Source organism: Orussus abietinus, unplaced genomic scaffold (assembly GCF_000612105.2).
Source record: "Orussus abietinus isolate OABI.00-Male unplaced genomic scaffold, Oabi_2.0 scaffold15, whole genome shotgun sequence".
In the NCBI taxonomy this organism is placed as follows: Eukaryota; Metazoa; Arthropoda; class Insecta; order Hymenoptera; family Orussidae; genus Orussus; species Orussus abietinus.
In genome coordinates, this window is record NW_019396010.1 from 722,815 (window position 1) to 747,357 (window position 24,543).

The 24,543-nt window shown below is 50.5% G+C and overlaps 1 protein-coding gene across 2 annotated transcripts in view; it reads left to right on the plus strand.

The window, feature by feature from the left end:
- LOC105696377 (receptor-type tyrosine-protein phosphatase kappa) overlaps positions 1-24,513 on the plus strand; it is a 49,360-nt gene extending 24,847 nt beyond the window's left edge. For both annotated transcript variants that reach the window (XM_012418797.1, XM_023434446.1), the window contains 12 exons: positions 12,848-12,969; positions 14,961-15,048; positions 16,114-16,190; positions 16,645-16,779; positions 20,631-20,771; positions 22,279-22,439; positions 22,834-22,969; positions 23,040-23,289; positions 23,371-23,447; positions 23,512-23,751; positions 23,832-24,176; positions 24,280-24,513. In XM_012418797.1, coding sequence (XP_012274220.1) covers positions 12,848-12,969; positions 14,961-15,048; positions 16,114-16,190; positions 16,645-16,779; positions 20,631-20,771; positions 22,279-22,439; positions 22,834-22,969; positions 23,040-23,289; positions 23,371-23,447; positions 23,512-23,751; positions 23,832-24,176; positions 24,280-24,360 — 1,853 coding nt within the window. In that variant the 3' untranslated portion in view covers positions 24,361-24,513. The remainder of the gene's footprint in view (positions 1-12,847; positions 12,970-14,960; positions 15,049-16,113; positions 16,191-16,644; positions 16,780-20,630; positions 20,772-22,278; positions 22,440-22,833; positions 22,970-23,039; positions 23,290-23,370; positions 23,448-23,511; positions 23,752-23,831; positions 24,177-24,279) is intronic.
- The last annotated feature ends 30 nt before the right edge of the window (positions 24,514-24,543 follow it).

Consider the following 24,543-nt stretch of genomic DNA (forward strand, 5'->3'; position numbering starts at 1 on the left):
GTCGGTAATAAATCTCCCAATTTGCGGGGAATCATCCTATCAGGAGTCGGAAACGCGAATGGATCGCTCCATCGTGAGGGCCGTTTGTCTCACGAGGGCCGATTTTTAAGCAACGAGACGTCGCGCTTCGTTTTTGGAAAAACGGAAAATCATGGCCGAATTTTCTTCCACTCTCTGTATATCTTGATAAACTGTATTTCCGGTCCGACCAGTCCGAGGGTGGAGGAAAAAAGAAAGAGGCTCTTCCGATGAAAGAAATAAGCTTTTCAGGGGCCTTTGGTCGGCCTGAAATTCCCAAAAGTGCGGACTCGCGGCGCTCGAAGCTGGAAACTGAAAACTCGAAACCGAAAACCGAAAGCTAAGTGCTGGATGCTGAAAGCTCCGGCGGAGGGCTCGCCCTCCTTTTCTACGTGGCCAACTTCCGCCATTCGCGGGTCTTGTCTCTCGCATCACGGCCATTTGCAGGCGGAGCTTTTACGGCCCTCTCGAAACGAGCGTCGAGCTTTTCGGAAGTTTCCCTGCGTACGGAGCCGAGAATTTGCGCGCGACTATTAAGAAGTGACTTTAGCGTTCCCCTCGACGGTTGTTTAACGGCGGCCTTCAATCGCGGGTTAAACGAGTTGTTAAAGCCCAACAATGATACATAATTCGTCATTTATATCGTTTATAATCCGTCACTTCCTGGTCCCCAATAAGGTGTTGGGAATTTATTTTTCTTTAAGTCCATGAACGGGAAAAATTTCACGATATGGGTAAATTGCTTCGGAAAGGACCTCGCTCGTCGGGATAACGAGGGAAATATCGACAAGCCGGGAAATCGAGAGGGAAGTGACCCGGTGGTTCGAGGTCCAGATCGATCCCGGAAGCCCGTTTTCCTCCGGGAAGACGTCTCGCCGTGGAGAGCCGAGGAGGAAAGTCCGAGGGTGGAAATCTCTCCGTCGGGAGGATCGCCCCCGAGTGACGGAGGGCGTTCGTTTCCTCGTCAGGGTGAGATTCCTCCTTCGATCCCTCGATGCCTCCCTGGCTGCCAATCACGTCCTGATATCTCGACCGGGCCGAATTCGATCTATCGCCAGGAGAATCTCGCAGGAGGATAAAACAAGACCCGGGTTCCTGCTTTCGGGAAAACCCGCGTCCCGGAAAATTCACCCATATCGACCCGAGAGATCGAACTCATCATCCCCAGAGAACGAAGGGAGTAATTTCCTGACGATATGAAAATTTCCTTCCGGAGTACAATTGATTACATATTTTTTTGTCGAATTTTCCGGCAGCCGGAAACGCGTGAATTTGTTCGAATTTCGGAAAATTGCTTTTTACCTCCTTTCCCCCCACGCGTGGCGTCGTTTTCCCGCGATCTTTCCATCGGAATTATTTTCCCGAGGCCCGCGGTATATTTCCCGGGAGAACCCGACCACCGTACATGACGGAAGCGCCGTCACTGATAAATGCGTGACCCGGTTCGCCGGAAAAAGGACAAGGGTGCCCGATGAAAAATCACTGGCTGCAGCTGGAAACTCCCTAGGCCCCCGGGGTTTGTCGACCCTGCCGAAATCCCCGGACGATTTCACCCATGGAGACCTCGTCGCGACCTCCGGCCCCGGAAACCGCGATTAACCTCAAATATTTTCACCCCTGATGGTTTTCCCGGAAGGCTTCGACGTTCCGTGCCACTCGGAAAATTCGAAATTTCGCGCGCCCGGAAGTTCCGAAATTAATGCCTCCGGGTACCTCGATCGAGACCCGAGGATCCTCTTCAGGGAGTTCCGAGTTGATATTTTGATCCTACTCGAATATATGAATTTTAACCACGTAATTTAATACTTTAAACTATTACGTCTACTTTTTCGAGATATCGTTCATTTTGATACCACGCTGGTTTATCATCGAGGGGAAGAGCGATAAATTCATATGTATACGTATTCCTTTTTCTTGGGTCCGGATGAAAGGTAGGCGAAATGGAAATGACCGCTTACGTCGAAGAAAGGCTCGTTTAAGAGCCGCAACAATAATCTTCGAGCAACAAAGGGCCCTTCGATATCTGAATAAAATGGACCAATGTCGAAGACGTGGACGAGACAGGGGAATAATGGGGCCACCGAGGCAAGGAAATTCTAAAGGGAATCGCGCGTTTCGATTTTCCTGTCCTTTCGGGGCCGACACTCCTATCTCCGTCGCGCGTGCTTATCTCGAAGTCCTAAATTGTCACCTTATCGATTGCGCCGAATTGTCGAGTACCACCACTCGCTAATTCGAGGCGGCTAGTAATTAACGAGCAATCGTTTCTGGTTTTTTCCTCCGTGACCGATTGAATCAGGGGCCAATTCGTTACTTAACGTTAAGCGGATCTCTTGAACGAGGTCGTAACTTAATTTACCGGGGTTTGCATTCCGCTCGCCGAGGGCCGAGTAAACTGCCGTAAATGAATCGCTCGGGTTACGTTAACCCCCAACAATCGCGGCATCTCGGAGTATAACTCCCTCTTCAAGAATTTAATATCCCGCGTAACATTTTCATTGTAAAATACGACCGGGCCGGCCGGGATTTATCGACATAATTTAGGTGAGAATGGGTCGTGTTGCTTTCGGCGGGCAATGATACCCCGGAATCCCGCGGTATGCAAATTCCTCGCCCACGCGACCCCTCGGATTCTGGATATCTCGCGAGGAGAGCCTTTCGATCCGATTCCGCAGAGTGGAGGAAAATCGAACGCGATTCGAGGGCTTGGGGATTTATTTCGGAGTTTTCATTTTACGAGGAAGGGTTGGCCGTCTCGTTGGAACAGCTGATTCGGAGAGCCTTAAGTCGAGGCCCTTAAATCAGGGACCTTATTCGGAATCGTTTTCCCCGCGATTCGTTCTCCTTCTGCCCGAATATATACGAGACGCGGTTAAATTTCCTCGCTAAAACTCTCGATCGACTCCGAACGATCGGCCATTAAATTCCTCAAATCCTCCCTTAGGTCCCGTCGAACTTCCACCCCGACGCAATTATTCACGTCCCGTGAATTACGGGCCTCCGGCTCCGATTTTCTCCCCCGACGTCTCCTAGACGTCGAGTCCCAAGACTTTTCCTGACACCGAGCTAGAATTTCCCCGAGCCCTTCCCCTTTCGACCGCCGGACCGGAAGGAGAAAATCCTGGACGAAGGACGCCGGACAGTTCCGAGCTCGAAGCTGTCTCGCGACGACGGAAGGACTTTACCGTGGAGAGAGCTTTTCTCCTTTGTCCTGGAATGGCGAGAGCTCAAGGATCCTCCAGGGCGGCGTCTTTGAGGGCCAAAAAGCGAGAGACGGGTCGCGAGGCGTTCGTTAAAACCGGAGAAGCAGCCCTCGAGCGGAGTGGTCGGAAACTCACGCACGGGGGGCGGCGAGAAACCGGAGGAGGGAGGAAAAAAAAAATGAAAAATCCCGAACATCCAGGAGCGGCTAGGAGACATTTAACCGGGTCGATCAATTGCCCTAAATAAAAGTGCAGCGAGGGGAAGCATCGCCGGGTGAAATTTTCATTTCGAGGGACATCCGAGTCCGCCTCTCCTCCTTGGTCCAGATAGACGGGGGTCCCAAGGAAACCCGTCAAACGGTCCTCCCTCGTCCTGGGGGGTGGAAGGACCCGAAGGGGCTCGAATTGGTCGCCGATCTCGAAGGATCCGGTCGACTTTTCGTGATCCGCGCCGCCCATTTTCCTCGGGATCGAAATTAAATCCGCTAAGGGGGACGTGATTTGTCGAGCCGCGTCCCGGCATCGATCCAACGGAATATTTCTCCGAGTATTTCTCTCTCGCGGGTCCGCGCAATAGGCTCATCTTTCCTCGGAACTGGTGCGGCCGGCCGCGAGGAATCGAGGCCGCGCTGGATCTTTGGCATTAAATTCGTCCGATCTGTCGCAATAAAGCGCGCAACAATGACCGAAATAAGGGAGACGGGGGACCATTCGTTCCCGGGAGATGACCTACGGCAATATTCCACGCGTACCTCCGGGATTCGCGCCGAGAGATTCATGGCCGAAACGGCGCCGCCTCGACGCTCGGCTTTCGCCGATCTTGCTATTTCCTCTGGCTCCGACGCTTTGACCTTATTTCCCTTAATTCCCTCTTCGGCGTCTTTTTGACTGGCGTGCATTCTTGCGCTTTCGAACGACCGCGTAATAAAACGGGGGCTAAGCCGGAACTACCCTTCCGCTTATTGCCATTCTGGATTTTTACCTTTTTCATGCCGTTAACCATATCTCATTCCACGGTATGATTCTAGGATATGTTTTGATAGACTTTTATCGAAGGGAAGACGACAATAGGACCCGGAAATAAGGCCTCCCTAGGGAAAGCACGGGGGTCCCTCGGGACTGTTCCGCTGCTGCGGATCTCCGGCCTTCTTTATCTCCGCGTTTTCTCGGCCTCGCTTTGCCGGCTGCTCGGCATATCTTGATTGAAAGGAGAAAGAAGGGCGAAAAAATAATCCCGGGAAAACGGGGTAAACGGGAATGGCAAAGGAGAGGAGGGGGCGAAAATGTGACGCGAGGCTTTCCTCCCTGGGGAACGGACTATTCGCCCGGAGAACGTCGCGTGCAGTCGGCGTGCCGACGTTCAAAAGGGTTGTTGCAGTCAGGGGTGCAACGTGCACGTTGCACCGACAATACGGCAGATTCGGGAAAACAATGGGCATTCCAAGTGCCGGCGCGCTTTCGGCTAGAAAAAAGCTCAAGCGCAAAAAACCTCCCTTTTGAACCTCGGGGATGACGGATGGATTTTCGGGGAAAAGTCAATTCTTTTTTTCTTCTCACCCCCCCCGACTTTTTTATTCCCATGCCCTTCCATTCGAGTCCTGGAAAAACATCGGACTGCGATGGATCTCGCTTTTCCTTCTGGGACATTTTTTTTAAGACTCCTTTTAGCGATTTTTGGGGCGAGCGAGTTTGGGAAGTCTGGGAGGAGGTCCTGGTTTCGGAGGGGAAGTTCTCCCCGGGGAAGCTGTATTTCTTCCGGACGTGGGACCTGCCCTTAAAGTGCATTTCACGGAGCTGGAGTACACGTCCTGGCGTACTTGCACATAAACGTAAACGCAAACGCGGGTGCACGTGATGGGAATGCATGTCGGGTCCATGGTCCCAGGCTCCATGATAGTCAGTGCATTCTAGCTCCTCGTGGGGGGTCTCTATCGATTGGACCAAGCGGTACAAATTCGGGAATCCTAATGTTTCCCAAATTACAAGCGCCTCGTATGCACATGCAAATCATTTTCTGACTTGACCGCATCTCTAAAATCAGTGCCCTAGTCTCGGTGTCTCCGGGATGCTGGGCCTAAATCTCATTCCATTCCCATCTTTCAATGATCGCGAAGATGACTCCCGAGGAGAACAACGAGTCCGTATTTTCTCTGGGATAATTCAAGAGTCGCATGACTATTTCGGGAATCTCCTTTCGGGTTATTAATATCGCATTTATAGGTATTCTTAGTTGGGCCAAATTCGGAAGGACCGTCCTCTCTATCGAGTCTGGTTTATCTGCCAGCGTAAACATGGTCGTGGATATGGCGGGCGAAAAAATTGAATTTTGGGTAAACAAGGGATATGATACGCGAGAGGAGGACCCAGCCCATCTTGCGAATCCGGGAATAGGCCAAAGGGTGAAGAGGAAGGGGAGAAATAATTCTTGCACTCGACGGGAGCTCTTGATGCGCTTCTTTTTTCTTTTTTTCTCGCGTTGTCCATATTTTAATACCAAGCTCTCAGATCCGTCGAGACTGAGAGACGCACTTTACGCACGGAGGAGCTTTCTCGGGGATAGTAAATCCGGCGATGCGAAGAAGCCTCGAGGTCTATATTAAAAATATAAGCCAAGCCTTCGGTATGAGAATTTCCGCCCTGTATCTACACAGGGCCTCGCGGATATTGCGGAAAAACTAGTAGGGGTGCGTTTCGCAAATTGTGTAAAATTAAGACACTCCCGAAGGCATATTTACATTTTCTCCCGTTACCTCCCGGGTCCAGGAAATTCGGGGAAAAATCCCTCGGAAAAAACTGGACAGAGCGGCGGAGAGCGACCAATTGTTTCCAATTGCCTTTGAATTTATAGAGCCGAGGAAATCCTTGGCTCGTTCCCTTATTGAATTATACGAGCTCGAGCAGGGGCACGTTTAAAGCTCTTTTCCTCTAATTACGAGTGGGACTTTAACGTGGGAACCACCACTACCCCCTGCGATGGCGACCCTTAAAGGGTGGAATCTTGCCCCCCTATCGCCCCCGCCGTTCAATTTCGCCCTAAATTTTCGAACGAACCCGTTAACGCGACACTTTAATTTCTCCCTTGACTTTTCTCTCATTTTCCCCGGCGTGGGAATTTTTTCCTTCCAATTTTCCCAAAGTGCCGGCTGACCCAATAAATCATCCGGATCCGTCTAACGGGGTTATCGATTTTATCCCCCTGTAATCGGCTTCGCGGGATTATTTTCTATGTACAAAAGCGTAGGTTAATAATCCTTCCATCAGGCTGTCTTTCGACGAGGTACACCCCGGCTCGATTGACATTATTCTCGTGGGGGGATAGTTTGAATGGCAGGTGATTTGCGGGATAATTGAGATGTGCGCGAGCAATCAGGAGTTATGACTTACCGCGGAAGCTTCGGCCTCTAATAACACTGATTAGAGGACACGCGAATCACCGGGAGTATCGAACGAGTACTTGCACTTCGCGGGGGTCGGCAGTGCCTGGCAATTATCGCCGGGAAAGTGTAGGTACACTTTTAGAACCCGAGGCCGTGCACTCCTCAAAGAGCAGTCCTGATTTCAATTTTGCACCCTAAATTGGATAGAAACGTGGCCTTATTTATTTTTTTTTTCTTATAAAATAGGAAATGCGAATTATTCTTGCACCTTCGACCTTATCTTTAGAAGAGACAAGGATGAACCACTGGATGAAAAAAAAAAAAAAAAAAATGCGTCAGGGGTCGCAATGGAAACTGAATTTTTTGCTTAAATGTAAGATCGGGGGTTGATTGAACGAGAGGTACTTAGCGGGTACGCGAAGGCACGCACGAAAGGTCTTGAAGTGCAATTAATTATACAGATGACACGTACGCAAAGGCGAGGGGATCTCTTCGGGGATCGCGAGGTGCCTCTTAACGAGACTGTCAGGAATCTCGAAAGTCGGTCCTCTCGCTCGTCTTTTGACGAAGGGGCAATTATGAGGCGACCGCATTTTCGTCGGATAACCCGACGTCTCGACGAGACCCGGAACGCCTTCAATTAAAGCGCCTTATTAAAGTGTGAAGATTTTTTCCCGGATTTTCTCCTTATCCGAGGAAAGATGTAGGTCGAATCCGGGCTCGCATCTCGAGGGAGAAATGATCGATGAGGACCCGGTGGGACCTAATTGAACCCCCTGCGGTCTGGACGCACCGAATCAGCATAATCCACTCATAATCTGCGCCCATGATCGAGGACACATGTTGGAGCTTTACCAAGACTAACTGTGTCAAGGTACCTTTTACGCACTCGGCCGCTTCCTAGCCCTCGGTTCAAAGTCAACATGGAGGCATAAATGCAGGCTAAACGAGCTTCGGGGGCGTTTTAACCCCCTCGCATAATTTCCGCCTACCGAGGCGCCCGAGAAACACGGCTTGAAATTTTCGCAAATTGGCCCCGTGTCATGAGACCTCCACAAGGAGCAATCAGGATCTTCAAATGAACATTTAGGATCGTAAGAAAAAAAATCAGAGATCGACTCAATCGGGAGTAAAAAGCTTTACTTCGGGTTTCCGCCTCCTCGAGCGAGCGATCAGCTGATTCCCTTTGCCCTCCCCATAAGGGACCGACGATTTTCCAGTTTATTTTTTTTTTCGATCTTTTATCGATCTCTGAGGGTGGCTAAGCCTATTTGCTAGACTTTCTGCCAGATTTGTACGCGATTAGAATTTCTTGCACGCGTTTTCTCGCTCGACCGGGCTCGTCGCGTTCTAGTATCCGCAATGCCAACTGGGTCAGGGTGGACGCGTCTTGTCTAATCGCAAAACCGCGTCGAAAGTCCTCGTCTATGCGGTTTACCTCCGGGGAGTGATTTCGGGAGACACGCGTGCACATTTATGAGACACGCGTTGTACATGCGATCGCAAATTCGCGCGAATTGGCCGGAGAGACGAATTCGCGGGTCCCGACTTCTGCGACCTGTCGCCTCCGCGTGTCATGTCGCGTTAAACGCGCGGAAACCCCGCAAGCCCGCCAGGCACGTTTTAGACTAACAGATTCTCCCCGAATTAAACGTGAAATCCCAATAAACTGGGATATCCTCGCAGTTTTTCGAGTTTTCCCTTGTTTTTTTCGCTTTTATTTCAGCGAACGATTGCGAGTACCGAATTTAAAGAGATACGTCCTACTAATTAATTCAATGTATTCTTAATCATTCTTTTTCATGGTTCTGCAGATAAGGATACTAACACTTGAATATAATTATAAGTAGTAATGAACTGTAAGGAGCTTCGTTTAAATAGATATGTAAATTCGGAAAATGAGAGGCGCGACTGTTTGGGAGAGGGTCTCTTTTTATTTCGTTTGAAATGCGGAGGAAAAAAGAAAATACAATATGGGACGTGTCCGAAATCCAGGGAAATTCGTCGGGGAGGCTGCGAATGAACAGCTGACGTATAAATCGGGCGAGAATTTGAATCCGTGTTTTCGGAGCACCGTCGGGGAATAAATCGGGGGTTTATCCGATGAGCACTGCCGGGGAGTGGAGTGTATATTCGCAGTTGGTACAAAGCTCGGGAAGAGTATAAAGACGGTAAGGACTCGAAGAACTGCAGGGACCGTAAAGGACGTCTGGAATAAAACCATACCCACTCGTAGTCTCCCCGGGAGGACGGTTATGGGGCTTAAAAGTTCCATGGGGCATTAACCTTAAGGCAGGAATCTCGTTTGCCGACGGCGACGTCGCCCCGAAGAAAGCGAGAAATTCCCTAGGGAGAATTTCACCGGGGCCCTCCTAGGGGAAAGATGATCCGCGAATTAAAGTACATCTCGCCCACCTATTTCGGCATCGCGACGAATTGACGATTTTCTCTTTCTTTTTTATTTTGCCGGAAATGCCGGAAAATTCACAAGGCTTTCGTAAATTTCACTCGGGCGCTGCGTTAACCGCGCCGCTTTGAGGGGCACTCTCGAAATTCCGTGTGACGGCTTTCTGTGCAGAGCATAAAGCTAATAGCTGGTACTAACTCATCGAATGCAGTCGTTACCGGAGACGGTCGTGTCGGAGCGCACCGCGATTGTCGGAGGTAATGCCGCGGCCCGTCATTGACGGTAATGCGCATCGGTAATGGCAGGCACTTTTGCTCGCGCGATGCGTTTGCCTGCGGTTTTGCCGCAACTTTCCGAGCTTGTCGCAAAGTAGCTTTCGAAAGACTTCGTCGGCGCCAAAGAAACCAGCGCAATTGCGCGCACTGAAATAATTGAATTTAATTTTCTGACCCACCTTGAAAATAATTCTAAGATGGTACATACGGGTGACAAGGTTAATTCTTGACCCTCGGATTATAAACCAAGGGGTATTTAAAATATTCACATGTTAAAGGCGCATCACCGTGATACGCAATTTAAGTCATATAAAATGTACATTTGACGTAAGAACGTTTTAGTTGCCGGGAAAGTAGCTTAACTTCCGGTTCGGAATGCCCCGGAGAGTTCCCACGGCTCCTCTTCGCTCTTTATAAATTCATTCGAAACTGATTAAAAATGAATCGCGTTAAAATTCATGATAGAGACGACGCGAGTCGCAAGGAGGTCGTCTCCGGCGAGTAGCTCTCTTCGAGCTCCTGTCTCGTCTCCTTCGATGTCCTCGATATCCCCCTGACCTTATTTTTTCCCCTCGATTCGTTCCTCCTGCCATCGAGGAGATCTTCGATGTAATAACTCGGAACGACCGTGTAATGGGAGAACACGGAAGCTCCCGCCCATTCGGGTCACCGTTGACACGTCGAGCTGACATACGTCGGGGGTAACTACTTACAATGATTAAACCACTAAACGCTTCGATATCGATATTCCGTGCAGGTCCATTTCCTCGGGAGCTTCCCGCTCCTGACTTTAATCTGGCCGATAATTACGCGGTAAAAACGATACTCATGAATTTTCCCGCATGTCTTCCCGCTGGGAATATCGCGGAGCGACGCGAAATGTTAGGATTGATATGATACTTTATCACGTGGAAAATTCTTTAAAATTACGCGGCCCAGAAATTGAGCCTCTCGGTGCAGGTTATCGTTACGTGCAGTGATTTGCACGTGCACAGAGCCTCTCGGTGCGATGACGCCGCAAGCCGAGGACGGCGGCTTTGTCGCCGCCACGGCGGGGCACATTATGCAACGGCAAAACATAATGAGCTCGTTATGAGCATTGTGTTGCAAACAGTCGAGGCTGGTGCACCTTTGCGATCGCACCCCGTCGCGGAGGGTGCAGAGCGAAGTCGCGGTGCACCTGCCTCGCTGCACTTGCACCGACCAGGGGGTGAGTTTTCCGACAAACGAGGGCCCGTAAACGATTTACGGCCGATAAAATCGAAGAGTTCGAGCCGGCCCCGGGGTCGCACCCTCGTGAATGCGAGATGAAGGCGCCTCCCCTGATCGGATGAATTTTCCCCAATTTTTCTTTCCCTCGATATTTTTTTATTCGATCCGAGACGGAGGAAAAGATTCCCGACGTCCCGGAGGAATCTTTCGAGAAGATTTGGACGTTTGCCGGAGATCGCTCGGGTTTTCTTCCTCGTTCGGTATAATAATAAGTAGGTGTAATAAAAATTGGAAACGTGGGGGAGGGTATCTGTGGATGATTAATAATTAATCAAGGGCGACGGGGACTTTTGGTACACACTATTTGGAGTTCGTCGCAATTTAGGTGTACCTCGAGTTTCCCTTTCCGGGCGCGACATCGCGATCGCGACGAAGTACGCGGACATGGCGTGATAAATGGGGATTATCTGGACGTTGATCGGGTTTTTAAAAAATGGATGTACCTATTAATTCTCCCGGGTCGTCCCGGACCCGGCACAAGGTCCATCAACTATAAAGCCTGCGTGTCGGAAGAGATAGAAATCTCTACACGTGTTTCCGTTCCATGGGCTAAAAGGAAATGCCCGCAATTGTCAATATAATTTTCCTAAAATAGTGGAAAATTCGATTTCGGGAAATTAAATCGACGGCGCGATCGGAGGAGGGAAATAAATTCCTGGTTGAAACGGATTAAATGGAATCCATGTTAAATTGAAATATACTAATTAATATACAATTAAACGATTTTTTATCAATGAAAGGTATTCTTTTCCGCCTGTACCTTTTCGTATTTTCTTTTTTTATCTAACGTAAGTATAGTACCACGATTTCCCATTTCGGCCGAATGCGTTTCCCCGGTTCTCTCCGGTTTTAGGAGGCTGCGTGGGAGAGGGGTGCGTAGGCGGATTGTTAGGGGTTGGAAAGGCGTGATTTAGGGATGAGTTTCTCGCCCCCAAAGGGACACCTCACGCCTGCGAGTTATGGTGGATCTTCACGTAGGCGTGTACGTATGTCACGAACCCGTAGGGGTGCGTAAACGCACTCGTCCTCCCCCTAGGGGTACATTTCGTACAGAGAGATGCGTAAGGGTGAAGTGCGTAGGTTTCCGCGACAAGCCGCTGCGCAGAAGGTTTCAACGCCCAAGTCGAAAAATGTGCATTGCGCAAAGTGCACCTCAATACCTTGTGTACGTACACACCTTGACACCCTCGCACAGAGAGGGGCCACACGGATATTAGACGAATACTGGGCATGACAATTCGGTCCTGGGATTTAGTGGCTCGCGTCAGCGACAGCTACGAATTTCACCGACGACCTGTCGAGCTGGTGCATCCGCACATGCAGCCGAGCTTTCGCGCGGTTGCGCACATGCAGCTGCAGCGGATGCACCTCGCAAAGAATTACCGAAGCGAGCCGTTCCCTTTTCCGAGAGTGCTATCCGAAAAGCGGAGTTTTCGGCATCAACCAGGAGGGAAATAGGAAAATTCCCCCGGATTATTATCCTATCGGTGATAAAAGCACGGTGGAGTTTCGCGCCAAGTACCTTGTCACTCGACCGAGTCCTACATTCGAGGACTCTTGGTGTTATAAGTTTTGGTAGCACGCTCGGGGGATTCATGGCATTATGGGAAAAGTCTCGGAATTGGACATTACCCGGGATGGCACCTCAACTTCCGGGACAATCAGGAACCGCGGATTCCGGAATTCGCTCGTACGGCCTCGCGGAATTGCCAGTAAAGAGGGAATATCCGTTCCGCGTCCTCGCGCCGTTGCGGTTACTTTATTATCCCTGGATTTTAGCCGCAATCGCGAATCGCCGCGGCTGCAATTGCGCCGTTATTGCGAATCCTGTACCGAGGCGGGGGCGTAGGTGCGACATTACCGCGGCGGTGTGAACGTCTATCGGCACCCATTGTCATCGGCCGACGTTGCCCGCGGAAATGGGAACGTCGGCCGATTACGCGACGATTGGATCCGCGATTCGAGATCGGATAAAAAAGTATCACGGCGAGGTCGGGGGTGCGTTAAAAAATGTACCCGCGCGGATGAAGGGCCCGGAGAGCCGCGAGAAAAATTCGGAAAAATCCAGGAAACATTGGCGGCATGGAAGGCGCTCTTTTCCGATATTCCGAAATCTCCCGGGATGTTATCACGACGTTTACAGTCTGCTGTAAAGTCGGGATTTCCTTCCTTAACGAAGCGCCGTCTGCGGGCGTCGTTCGGTCGAGGTCGGTCTTTCCGATTTCCAAAGACGACCGGCCTTTTTACGGGCTGAAATAACTGCCTCCGTATAACGTAATCCGATTTCCGTTTCAGCCGCCGAAGAACTGGGAGGGATCGACACCACCCTGCCCTCGGCCCCCACGGAGCTTTCCCAGTACCCGAAGCTCTGCGAACTCCGAAGAAAGTTCCCCGTCCTTTACCGCGTGGAGTTTCAGGTGAGACGAGCCCATCTTTTTTTAACCGGCATTCCCTATCACTGAGTGCCCGAATTTTCCAAATTTCTCCCTCGGGATCGTCCTTGGGAGTGAATAATTACGAGTGAAAGTGTCCCAGCTTCCACAATTACTGCCTTAAGGTACTGGTTAAGTCTGTTAAGACCCTGGCGAGGTATCAGCAGGGAACAGGTGTCTCTCCGTATCGATTTCGGTGATCCATCGATCCTCTCCAGGTCTTGCAGGGAATGCAGCGGTGTACCGTTGTAATTAAGGTTCGGGAAAGTAATGCATAATGGAGAAGCTCGCGGCGGCCGCGAAACACGGGCCGGAGTTTGTTGAATTTATCAGAGATAATGTCGGCATACTTATTATCATACTCGGGTAATCCGGGGGATGCACCTCGCAGGAAATATGCCCTTTTCATTGCATTTCTTCTTTTTTAGAAAGTGATCTTTCCGCTCGGGGGCATTTTCACGGGGAATACAACACTTACTGGAAGTAGGAACAACTCTGGAAAATTCAGCTATTTTCCCGTCATTAATTACAAGGATTTTCCGCCGCGATTCCCGCGGGGCGGTAATTACTCGCTCTAACACCCCGAGTTATAATTACCGCAACGATACCGAAAAACTTCCAAACTCGGCAGTCGTAGCTGCGACGATGATCTTTCCTCCGTCCTTGTAAAAGGAAAATGAAATGAAATGAAATGAAAAAAAGGTGAAAAGGGAAAGAAACGAAGTAACGAAGCAATTTCCCTACCATTCGAGTCGACCGAGGGATTCCGTTCTAGGGTTTTTAATTTTTATTTAATTAATAACGCGGCGGACGTCATTTTCCCCGTTTCCGGGGATGTTTCCCGCAGTTCCAGGGCGAGTTGGCACCGCGAAGGGAGAGACGCTAGATGGAAAAGAATTTCTTTGAGTGGATCCAACCGCAGAGCCCCGGGCCGTTCCTCTTTCGACTCGGCCGAGCCATTTGACTCTCGATTCTTTACCTCCTTACAGGGGTCGTTTACATATTCCCCGAACGTATCTTTTGGCCCCTTTGTCTTCGGGGCTTTTTGCTCTTGGCCCGGTGTTTGCTCTCGCGGGAAAGGGCTCCGTCGAATGGAAAACTTATACAGGAAAACGAGAGAGAAAAAGCCCCCGTCTCGCGTCTTGGCACTCCACCCTGGAAGAGATCCTTTGATCCCCGACACGTCGGGCCATCGGGAATCCGCGATGAATGGCGGAAAGTCTCGGTATCTGCCACCCCTTTCCTCGGTTGATTTTCCCAGACCGATTTTGGGAACACCCCCGAAAACGAAATGGGATAAACTGACTCCATCCGAGGCGCGTTAAGCCCCGATTAATTCATTTTCCACCCCTCGCGCCTCCCCCGGATGGGAATTATCTTTCAATATTCTCCGTCCCCGATGGGTGGAAGATCGTGAAATCGATCGAGATCATTTTACCAGCCGACGGGATACGCGATGACGCCTGGTTCGGTCATCGGTCCTGACTTTGAAACTCGATATCACCCTGGAAATCGAGGGAGACGGGATCGAAATCAAAGACCGCTCGCAGGGATTTCCGCGCGGCAGATATATTCCGCTCGAAATATATACAAGTCGTTTCAAAGATGCTTGACGAGGAACTGGCTCAGACGGAATTCCCGATGATATTTCCCCCCGTAAACAATATCTCTGGAAATGCAACGTCGACTTAAACGACCGCTGATGTAAAATGTACGAGGCGCTTCTTCGAGGTCTATTTTCAAAGGAAGCTCGGCGAAGTAAAATTTCTTTACGATCTTTACGATGCCCCGGAACCGCCGCCATCGGTGAAGAATACGGCGGAGAAAAATAAGGGGAGCCCAGGATGTATATATTTGTCACTCGAGAAGAGGGTTAGGGGGACGCTTTTCTCGATATTTCGGTCGTCGATAATTCTAGGGATGAATTATCGAGTACGAGACTCGCGTTTCCTCTTCTCCGATTTTTTTCTTTGCAGAAAGCGACCAAGGTGGAGACGCACTCGTGCAGGCACGCCACGAGGCCTGCAAACCGGGAGAAAAATCAAAATCAGAGGTGTATTCCATGTAAGTAGAAAATAAGGTAACTCCCCCTCCTCGTGGAAAAATATTTCCTCGGAGAAAAAGTATCTCCTGGAAATGAGGAAAGATTTTTTTCCCGTTGAGTTTCCCTCATATTTCGAAACCCCTCACGAGGCGGAAGATCCAGGGACGTCCTGTGGGAGCTTATCGGGACTGCTGGGCGAAGTTCAGGGCATTTTTCCGTTTTCTCGGGAGACGAGTAATTTCCCAAGGCCTCCCTGCAAAGACTGGCCCCGTCTAATTAGAGGGAGCTAATTATCCCCGTGGATTGCGTTCCGGTCGCTTAGCTTCGGGTACAAATAGTTCACGGCGATACCAGCTAGGTGGGACAGAGACGGATAGAGGGGTGCATTCGAGAAAGAGGAGGAGGGTGCGAGCCCCTCGGAGCCACCCCGACAGAGATGGGCCCATCAGGTAATTAGGTGACAACGAGAGAGAGGGATTCTCCCCGGCGAGTCGGAAGTGACTCGCGGGTTTCAAGAGTGGCCCTCCACGGACTTCTTTTCAGAAAAAAATGTCAAAATAACGAAGCCAAGAAAAATTACCGAATAATGGAGAGTCCAAACTGGAGCACCGGAGCCCGCGAGACGGGAAGAAAATTAAAATCCACCCTCTGGGGGAAATTACAGCGCGGATGGGTGATAAGGGCGGTGCATACAAATGATGGGTTTCGCGGAAAGGGGAGAATATTAACAAAATTGGGAAAATTCCATGTCTTAAGGGGTGACGACTCGGAGGTATCGTGTACTGATAACAGGGGCGGAAGTTTAAAGCGAACTCTTTGACGAATCGCGGAGGCCGGTATTAAACGGCGCTAGGGGTGGCAGTATCGGGGGGTGATAAGACGCGAAAATATCGAGTCACCCCCGCAGAGTGCAGAGATAGGCCCTTCGATCCCCCGCAGAGATAAGGTGCTCCTTCGATCCCTAACCTACAATTACTTCGCGACCGAGGAGGCCTCCTTCGCCCGCGATAAGACGGCGGTCCCCTCGATAAGGCGATCGTCGAGCCTCCACTTGACCCGATTTGTCTTTCGACTTTGACTTGCAGACGATTACAACCGGGTGGTGCTGGAGACAATAGAGGGCGAGCCTGACTCGGATTATGTCAACGCGTCCTACGTAGATGTGAGTATGCATTTGCAAATTGCAATTCTAAGTGCACACAGGGGGGGTTGTGTACTCTCATCGCCGGTGATTGGCGATAAGATGCACAAGGTATGACGTCCCTGATTAAAGCCAATCGAGTACTCCGATTTTTTTTTTACCCGGCATGTCCCCTGGGGGCATTTCCCTGCATCGCGATGCAGATTGATAAGAGGACCAATTGGGAAGTTAATACATAATTATGGGATATTTATGACGAGCGGAGATGATTATTTATGGTAGACAGAGGGGAGGGCAATTATCCTGGAATAAAATCCAGGCTACCTGGGGGCTCGGTAATGCATAAGTTAGACCGAGGTCAAATTCGACGGTGCATTACGTATCCCCCGGGTGCACGTCACCTCGGGGGGTGGATGCAACCCTCGAGGGACTTTTGAGCACCCTTTAAGCCGATCGATGTATTCCGATTTTGCAGAGCATACTCAAGCCGAACGCCTACATCGTCACTCAGGGACCTACCGAGCACACCGTCACGGAATTCTGGAGGATGGTCTGGCAGGAACGAGCATCCTGCATCGTGATGCTCACGAAGACCTTCGACTTCATCAGGGTAAGTCTTCGTACATCGAGAAAAAATTAGAAACGTTTAAAAAATAATAATTGGCCGAGGAAAGGCGACGAGCCCTTGAGAGCGGATTTTTCGAGGGACGCGGAGGGACGAGTTAGATTTCTGGGGAAATTTTTCAATCCCCAATTGAGATGGATTATCGTCCCTTATCATCTCACGCGACATCCGGCGGATTAAGGGGAGACTCTCGACGTCCATTTCTGGGAGCGCAAATCAACCCCTGTTGCAAAATCCTCCTAACCGAATCCCTGACGCGAGGAACGGCACGGCTAAACTTAATTTCCACAAACTCTCGTGACACTCGGGGCTCATATTCCACGTTTTAGCGACATATACATCGCCTTCAACGCCTGATAGCAGTCGAAAGTCGAGCTCGATCTCCGGACGAGGGGCGATAAGGGAGTTAAGGACGAACCTCCCGAGTCGGCTACGAAGGATCTCGTGATTTTCGACTCCCGGCTGCGAGGTCCCCTCTAAACAATTTTCTAAAAATCCTAAAAGGTTCCCGATAAACAAATACAATCTCTGAAGTATTATCCTTAAGGGGGGAATTCCAATCAAATGATTGATAATGGGGAAAAAAAAGTAATGCAGTTGTCTCGGCGAGTTCTTTAGGGGTTGGTCGATCGGGATGATTAATCGAGGATTTCTCGATTGGCTCCGATTTTCCTCGTCGCCGTCGTTAGCCCAGTTTCCCTCTGGAAAACCCGATTCTCGAGACGCGACCGCTAAATCCCCGGATCAGGCTTAAATTGTTTAACCTAACTTCGTTTGCCTTAACTTGTGTCTTTCCTCGGGCTAGCGCGACAAATGCGCGAGGACGTTGCCAATTCGATTAACGTCGTGATGTGTCGGGTGCAGTTGCAACGCGACGTGGTGGAGGGTACCTTCGTTTCCCTCGGTGGAAATTGGCCAGGAATTGACCAGGAATCGACCCGGGATTGACCGGAACTGCCCTGCGGTATTGACCTCGAGCCTCGACAATTCCCAAAATCAGGGCCCGGATTGACGTGGATTACGCAAAGGGACGTCCAAGTCATCAATCGGTACTCGGCGTCTTCCTTCCGGTGCACCCAGAATTGCATTCCGTCATTTGACGCGAATTTGAAAAATCCCTTTCGCAGGAGTTTTATCAAAATTAAGATGGATTTCGAAGTCGGGTTCCCCGCGAATGCATTAATCTCCCAGTGGACAGGGTCGAGCCCAGCAATTTAGGATTCCAGCACTTAGGCGGCTTATCACCAGGAGTTCGCAAATTCCTCGTGCAATCAGGACCTCCCGTCTTCGGGACAAGTTCCGGAGTTGCTCGCTATCCCCGGGACGGTCCTTTAATCGATGAGCGGAGTTCCCTCGGGAACGGCTGGCCAGGCAAATGGTTCTTTCGCTCCTGGAATACTCGCGGACGATTTATCAGAGGTGTCCGTAAATAACGCCATTCTTATCGGGGGCTTTGAAACCAAAAAACCGACGTCTCGGTACATCGGGTCCAAGTCCATGCATTTCCTTCCGCCCGTAAAAAGGTGACAATTCCACTTTAAATTATTAATTCGACGTAAAAAAAATCCCTATCCGTATATTTCTACCATTTACATGCTTTTTTCGCACGTACGTCCAGTTAGGGGTACATCTGATTCGGGGTTATATAAGTACATCGCTTAAAAAATCATCGGATTATATTTCCAGCGCTCTTGCCAGCTGCTGGAATCCCTGTGCAGGAAGTTTCCCTCTTTTTTTTTTAGTTTTCCTTTTTTTATTCAAAGGCCATTCGACACCTGCGGCATTCGCGCGCGGTTGAAAAGCGACCCAGCAGGGGTGGCGTCCTGTTCGGATTGCCGTCAAAAGTGGAGCACTTTGCCGCGAATGCCGGGCTTTGTTTCGCAACCAGGTCGATTTCTTGATTACCATCGTGAAATATTTTGATTTCAGGGCGTCGGCCGCGTTTAATCCGCATCGCGTGCACAAAGCCTCCCCGAAAAAGCCGGATTTAATGCACCGGAATCCGGGAATTCCAATTTTGGTCCCGCGGAACTCATCTGATTGGGTAAACCGGATATCGATAGGCTGTGAGGGTGGGAATATTTTTTCTTAACTCGATCGCCGAATTTTTTACGATAGCAGGACGGCCATTGTCACGCCTGGAGGGGGACGTAAAATATTTCCGCACCCGGGAAGGGGAATTATTTATTTTTCGCCCTCTCGGGGACACGTTACCTTTTCATGGGGTGCTATTTAAAGGGGTGAATAATGCAGAGGAATCGCGGATAGCGCCGTGAAAGATCTCGTTCGAGATGGGGCCCATTAAAAATGGATGCGAGCATCCTGGACGAAGAGGTCGCCTCTCCCGTCGCGGGTAAAAACGACCTCACGACGGTATACCTCGTCGTGAGGTCGTTTATGCGGTTTTTAATTAACGCATCCGGCCTCGCTCACCTATCGACCGCATTCCCCTCCCAAGGTGTAAATTTTCCCTCTCTTCCTTTTTATCCCCCTTTTTCGCGATATCTTCTCGGATTCGCGCCGGCAATCCTTAGAATGCACGGCAGGCTGTACACCGATACGCGATATTCGATATTCGATAAATCGCTTTAATGCACTCGGGGTGAAACGCATGAACGTCGCTGGGGGGGGCTCCGTCTCCCTCCATTATTCGAACGGGGCGATCAACGATGTTATGAATTATTTACACGCGGATCGTAATATAAAATCCTTACATGACGTAAGGACTTTTACATAGTAACTCCGAGCCTTCGACTGGAATTTATTGCGTTCATTTTTTCCTCGGATTTTATGGGGAAGGGCATTTAATGTTGATGGGAATTGTATGGTTTATCAAGGGCGAAGGATCGGATTTACGTTACGGGGGATGAATTATTGAATTTATATCCGGCATGCAGGTCCTGTAAATCTGGATCCTCTGTACCCTGCTACACGGTTCGGGTTATTAATTTTGCAGAGGACGAGCTCTCGCGACTCCGGGAGACCGGAAAACTCCTGAAAACCTCCCTCGTTGGGTTTGGAACGAAAATCACTGGTCGGACAGTTTCGGGCCACTCTGTTGGAGAGCAACGTAATTGCGACAATCGGTACACCGACTGAGGGTTAATTCGCGCTTCGGTGGATCGCGAGCAACGAGAGATACCGCCGAATTGAAGCCGGAAGCGAGCTTCGCTTCGCTTTCCGGTAGCGGAAGTCGAGATAAAAGCTCGCTTAATTCGGACCCCCGGGAACTTTCGACCAGTCGACGCATAAACTCGGAGAAAGATTCACCCCCATTCGGCATTTTTCAAATGAAAATTGATGAAGAAATTAATTACGAAGAAATAAAAATGAGTGGACCAGAGAATAAGAGTTTCTCGTACCCTGGGAGAGCGGAACCTCGATCGGGATCCTCCTTGATACGAAGGGGTAAGATTCTGCTCGTAATTCGGTTTTCAAGGGGGAAAGGTAACCGGAGGGAATTTCCCCGGGAAAATTCCGGCCCCCGAGCTTTACCGCTGAATCTCAGGGAGCGCTTTTCCAACGACACGCGTATAAATCAATAGCGCCCGGAAGAAATATCGTCGAGGAAACGGCCTCGTGCTGTTTCATCTCCAGACGTTTCACTGCGATGTCAAGCCCTATACGCGGTGCGAAGGGAAATTCTCGAGCCCGTTTTCCGGGGAATCCCTTCCTCTGCGAGCGATTTAGGGGGAAAGGAAGGCTGGATTTGCCAGGGTGCGCGTCGCCGTTCCTCCAAGGGAGGAGCTTCTTATCGGGGTGGTTACCGGATGCGGAATTTTCGACAGGGCTCCTTCGGTCCAGGATAGGATGAAATTGCCGGGTCCTTTTTCCAGGTGATGTGCGTGCAGTACTGGCCGGCGAGCAAGGATAAGGACGAGGACTACGGCGGAATCGGAGTGTCCGTCCTGAAGGAGGAAGAGCTCGCCAACTTCCACATAAGGACGATAAGGCTCTACAAGAAAAACGAGAAGGACGTGAGTGGAGCTGGTCTCGCCCCTTATTTCCCTCCCTATCCGAATCCCGGATGCGGCACGGCGCGTAATTGAATAACGCGGCCCGCCATTTTGTATTCTAAGCGAGTTCCCTTCCCCGAGAACTCGCGGGAACTCGAAAGGCTCGTTAACTCGTCGGAGACTCTCGGAGGAGCGAGTCGGGGCTGACAGGGATGGTAAAAAGTTAAGGGCGTAACCGGCGACTCTTACCTCGTACATAGATATGTACAAGTACATGTATTTATATAACCGCCCGACGTCTTAGCGAGAAACTTACCGAGATGACAAAGATATTTCGCGAAACGAGGCGGGTCCTAATGGATCCTTCGAACGTTTGTGTCCCGGTGGACACCACCTTCGGGGTGGTCCTCTTCTCGCAGAACTTCCAGGACGAACTTCCACCCTCTATCTTTTATGTTTTTTATTTTTTTATTTTTTTTCCCCAGGGAAGATCCACCTTCTCATTGCACTCCCGGAATTTCCGCGGCCTTTCCGCGGCTTTATCCCGATACCAGGCACTATCATCCTTGAAAATAAAAATCGTCCTTCCTCCCGATCAACCGAAATGGAACGCGGAGGCGCTCGGAATTTCTTTCCCTCTTTTTATATCTTTCTTTCGCAATCCTACTTTGGGATCGCTTCTCTTTCGTCGGACGAGGTCTTACGTTTCGCGAAGCACCCGCGATCGAATTTCCCCGGTCTATCGGATCCCCAGGCCCTGGGCGATCCGCGACCTCTTATCAAGGACCTCGAGCCCTTATCGGGGAACTGAATTTCCCTGGAAAATTTCATTTCTGACGCCTCGGCGATTCCCCGGGATCGCCTTAACCTGTCCCTTTGAGAAGGGAATCCTGAAACCAGGAGACCGGGTAACTCGTTTCTATCTCGTTTCCATCCCATGATTACCCGACTGCGTCCTGCTTTCCTTCCTCCCGCCTCCCGTTTTCCGCTTTTTCCCGCTAACCCGGGAAACTGTGCCAGAGCTTAATTCGATCTTTGGATTTATTTCGGAATGTTCCCTCGACCGTACGTAAGAGCGACCACTTTCCGCGTTCGCGTCCTTTTCCTTCAACCCCTCGCCAAAAGACGTTTCGCAAACCGCGAGAGAAATCCCGAGAAATTCCTCTTTCTCCTCCCTCCATTTTTTATTTCCCTGCCAGACCTCGAGGCGATTTAACTCGCCGTCGATTTTAACGCACCGGAAGTCAACGTAAACTGCAAAAGCTCTTGGCTAGCCTCCGATTGGCAAACGTTGACTGCGTTTCTTGCCGCGATTTTGCCCTCCAGTTGGTTTTTCTTTTTTTTTTTCTTTTTTTGCAAGCCTGTCGATGTCGGCTACAAATGAACGCGAGCCAGTTCCGGAACTTCCTGTCATCCCTTGGAAAATAATCGTAGCTCATCCCTCGTTATCCTCTGAATTCGCCCCCGGAGTCGTAAATCCTGGCCTTAAGTACTTTTCAATTTTTCTTTCCTACTTTCCTTTTTTTAGGAGATCACGGAAGAGAGGACCTTGATTCAATTCCATTACACGGAGTGGCACTCCCATACGTGTCCCTTTGGTAATGCAGTTTTGGAATTTCGAAGGAGAGTCAGGGCCGTTGTAGGGTCCACCATAAAGAACGAGTCGGGGCCCATGGTGGTGCACTGCAAGTGAGTTCAATTACACTCCCATTAACGTTACATTATGCGAGGGAATTGAATTTTCGAATATTGGGAGGTTCATTTTTATTACCTAAAATACCTCCACCTGGGCAAAGTGCAATCCCTTTCACGCGAAGCGGTGCACCAAGTTTCCAGTAATTCTCCCACGAGCAGTACTTTGGAATATGCGGATAATTAGCTGCAGTTAGCATTAATTGTACCACGAATTTCGGGTGCATCAGTTATCTCGGTGCATCGCGAGGTGCATTTATGCGTTCCAGCTCTGTACACGTCGGATGATGTAGCACGTACAGGGAAATGGAATTTACGGCTGCCGTTTAATTCCTGGAGTTTCCTCCTTTTCGATACTTTCGATGATTAATATCTAAATTAATGTTCGCAGCGACGGAGGTGGTCGGTCAGGAGTCTACCTGGCGATAGACGCGAACATGGAACTCGCCGAAGAGGAAGACGCCTTCGACGTGTTCGGGTACCTGAAGAAGCTGCGACAGAGTAGAAAGGGTCTCATAGAAAACCTGGTAAGTCTTTACGTTGATTAAATCGGGGTTGATTAAAGCGTCTCAATTTAATCTCGCTTCTTTCCTCCAGGATCAATACAAATTCGTGTACGACACCCTGGAGGAGTTCGTAGTCTGCGGAGTCTCGTGGTTCCCGGTCTCGGAATTGTCCCAGAGGCTGAAACAGAAGAGCATAAAAAATCCCCTGACCAAGATGAACGAATACCAGAGAGAGTATCAGCAGATCTGCAAGCAGACTCCAAGATTCACCATCGGCGACTGCGCCGGAGGCCACAGGGCGGACAACAGAGAGAAGAACAGAGACGTCCTGGTGGTTCCTCGTGAGCATTCCGTCTTCTCCACCATCCCTAGGACAATTAGACGATAACTCAGCTCCTAATTATTTCTTTTACAATTTTCAGCCGACAACTTTAGACCGTACCTGACGAGCTTCCAAGGCAACAGCTTCACCGACTACATCAACGCGGTCTTCGTGGACGTGAGTGGTCCTGCCGATTTTTCTTTGTCACGGGGGATTTCTCGTACATCGTCCTGCTTTTCAGGGCTACACGAAACCCCGGGAGTACATCGTGACGGAATGGCCGCTGCGGCACACCTGCGGCGAGTTCTGGTCGTTGGTTTACGACTACGAGTGTTCGGCGGTGGTGGTTCTCTGCGTACCTCCTCAGGGGTCCACGAATTATCCCAGCTTCTGGCCGGAGGGAAGGCACTCGAAGAAGTACGGCCCAGTGTTCACCATCGACCACATCAGCCACAATCATTACACGAACATCAAGACCTGGGTTGGTAGCACCAAAGTCCCATACCCCGAGTCCCCGAAATTGCGTTCGATCGTCGATCACTGATCATCGAATTCGCGCAGGTCTTCAGGATAAACAAGAAGATCGTGTCGCTGACGGAGCTGATGGCCGGGGTGAAGGCGCCCCCGAAGACGGTGCAGCTCTTCCAGCTGACGTGCTGGCCCATGGGTCACAAGGTCCCGACCTCGACCAACAGTCTGGTGGAGCTGATGAACATGGTGGAGAGGTGGCGCCAAAGGACGGACTACGGCCCCGTGGCGGTCGTTTCTCCGGATGGTCGGAGTAGATGCGGAGTTTACTGCGCAGCCAATGCCTGCATCGAGCAGGTGATCCAGCACGGCGAGGTCGACATCTTCCAGGCGGTGAAGACCGTGCGTCGACATCGGCCCCAGCTCGTCGAGAACATGGTTGGTACCCGAAACCCGGAGATGCGCGATCCATTTGGCGCGAACGGAAAGGATGAACATATGAATAGTGAAAATCACTTATTTGTATCATTAATGTCCTCAGACGGAGTACAAGTACTGCTACGACCTGGTGCTGCACTACGTGCTGCACTACCTGAACAAGGACATGAACGAGAAGAAGTGAGAAAGCGAGTTGAGGGACGAGCTGTGGTTCATCGAGTTCGGCCGCGGGGCGGCCCTGCCGCTGACCCCCGAGGAGGCCCCTGCGGACGGGGAGCCAGTGGTGCCCTGTGCCCAAGGTCGGGTTGTGGTGGAGACGGCGAGGCCGGCACCTCCCCATTTCGCGACCTGCTCGACCTATCGGCGG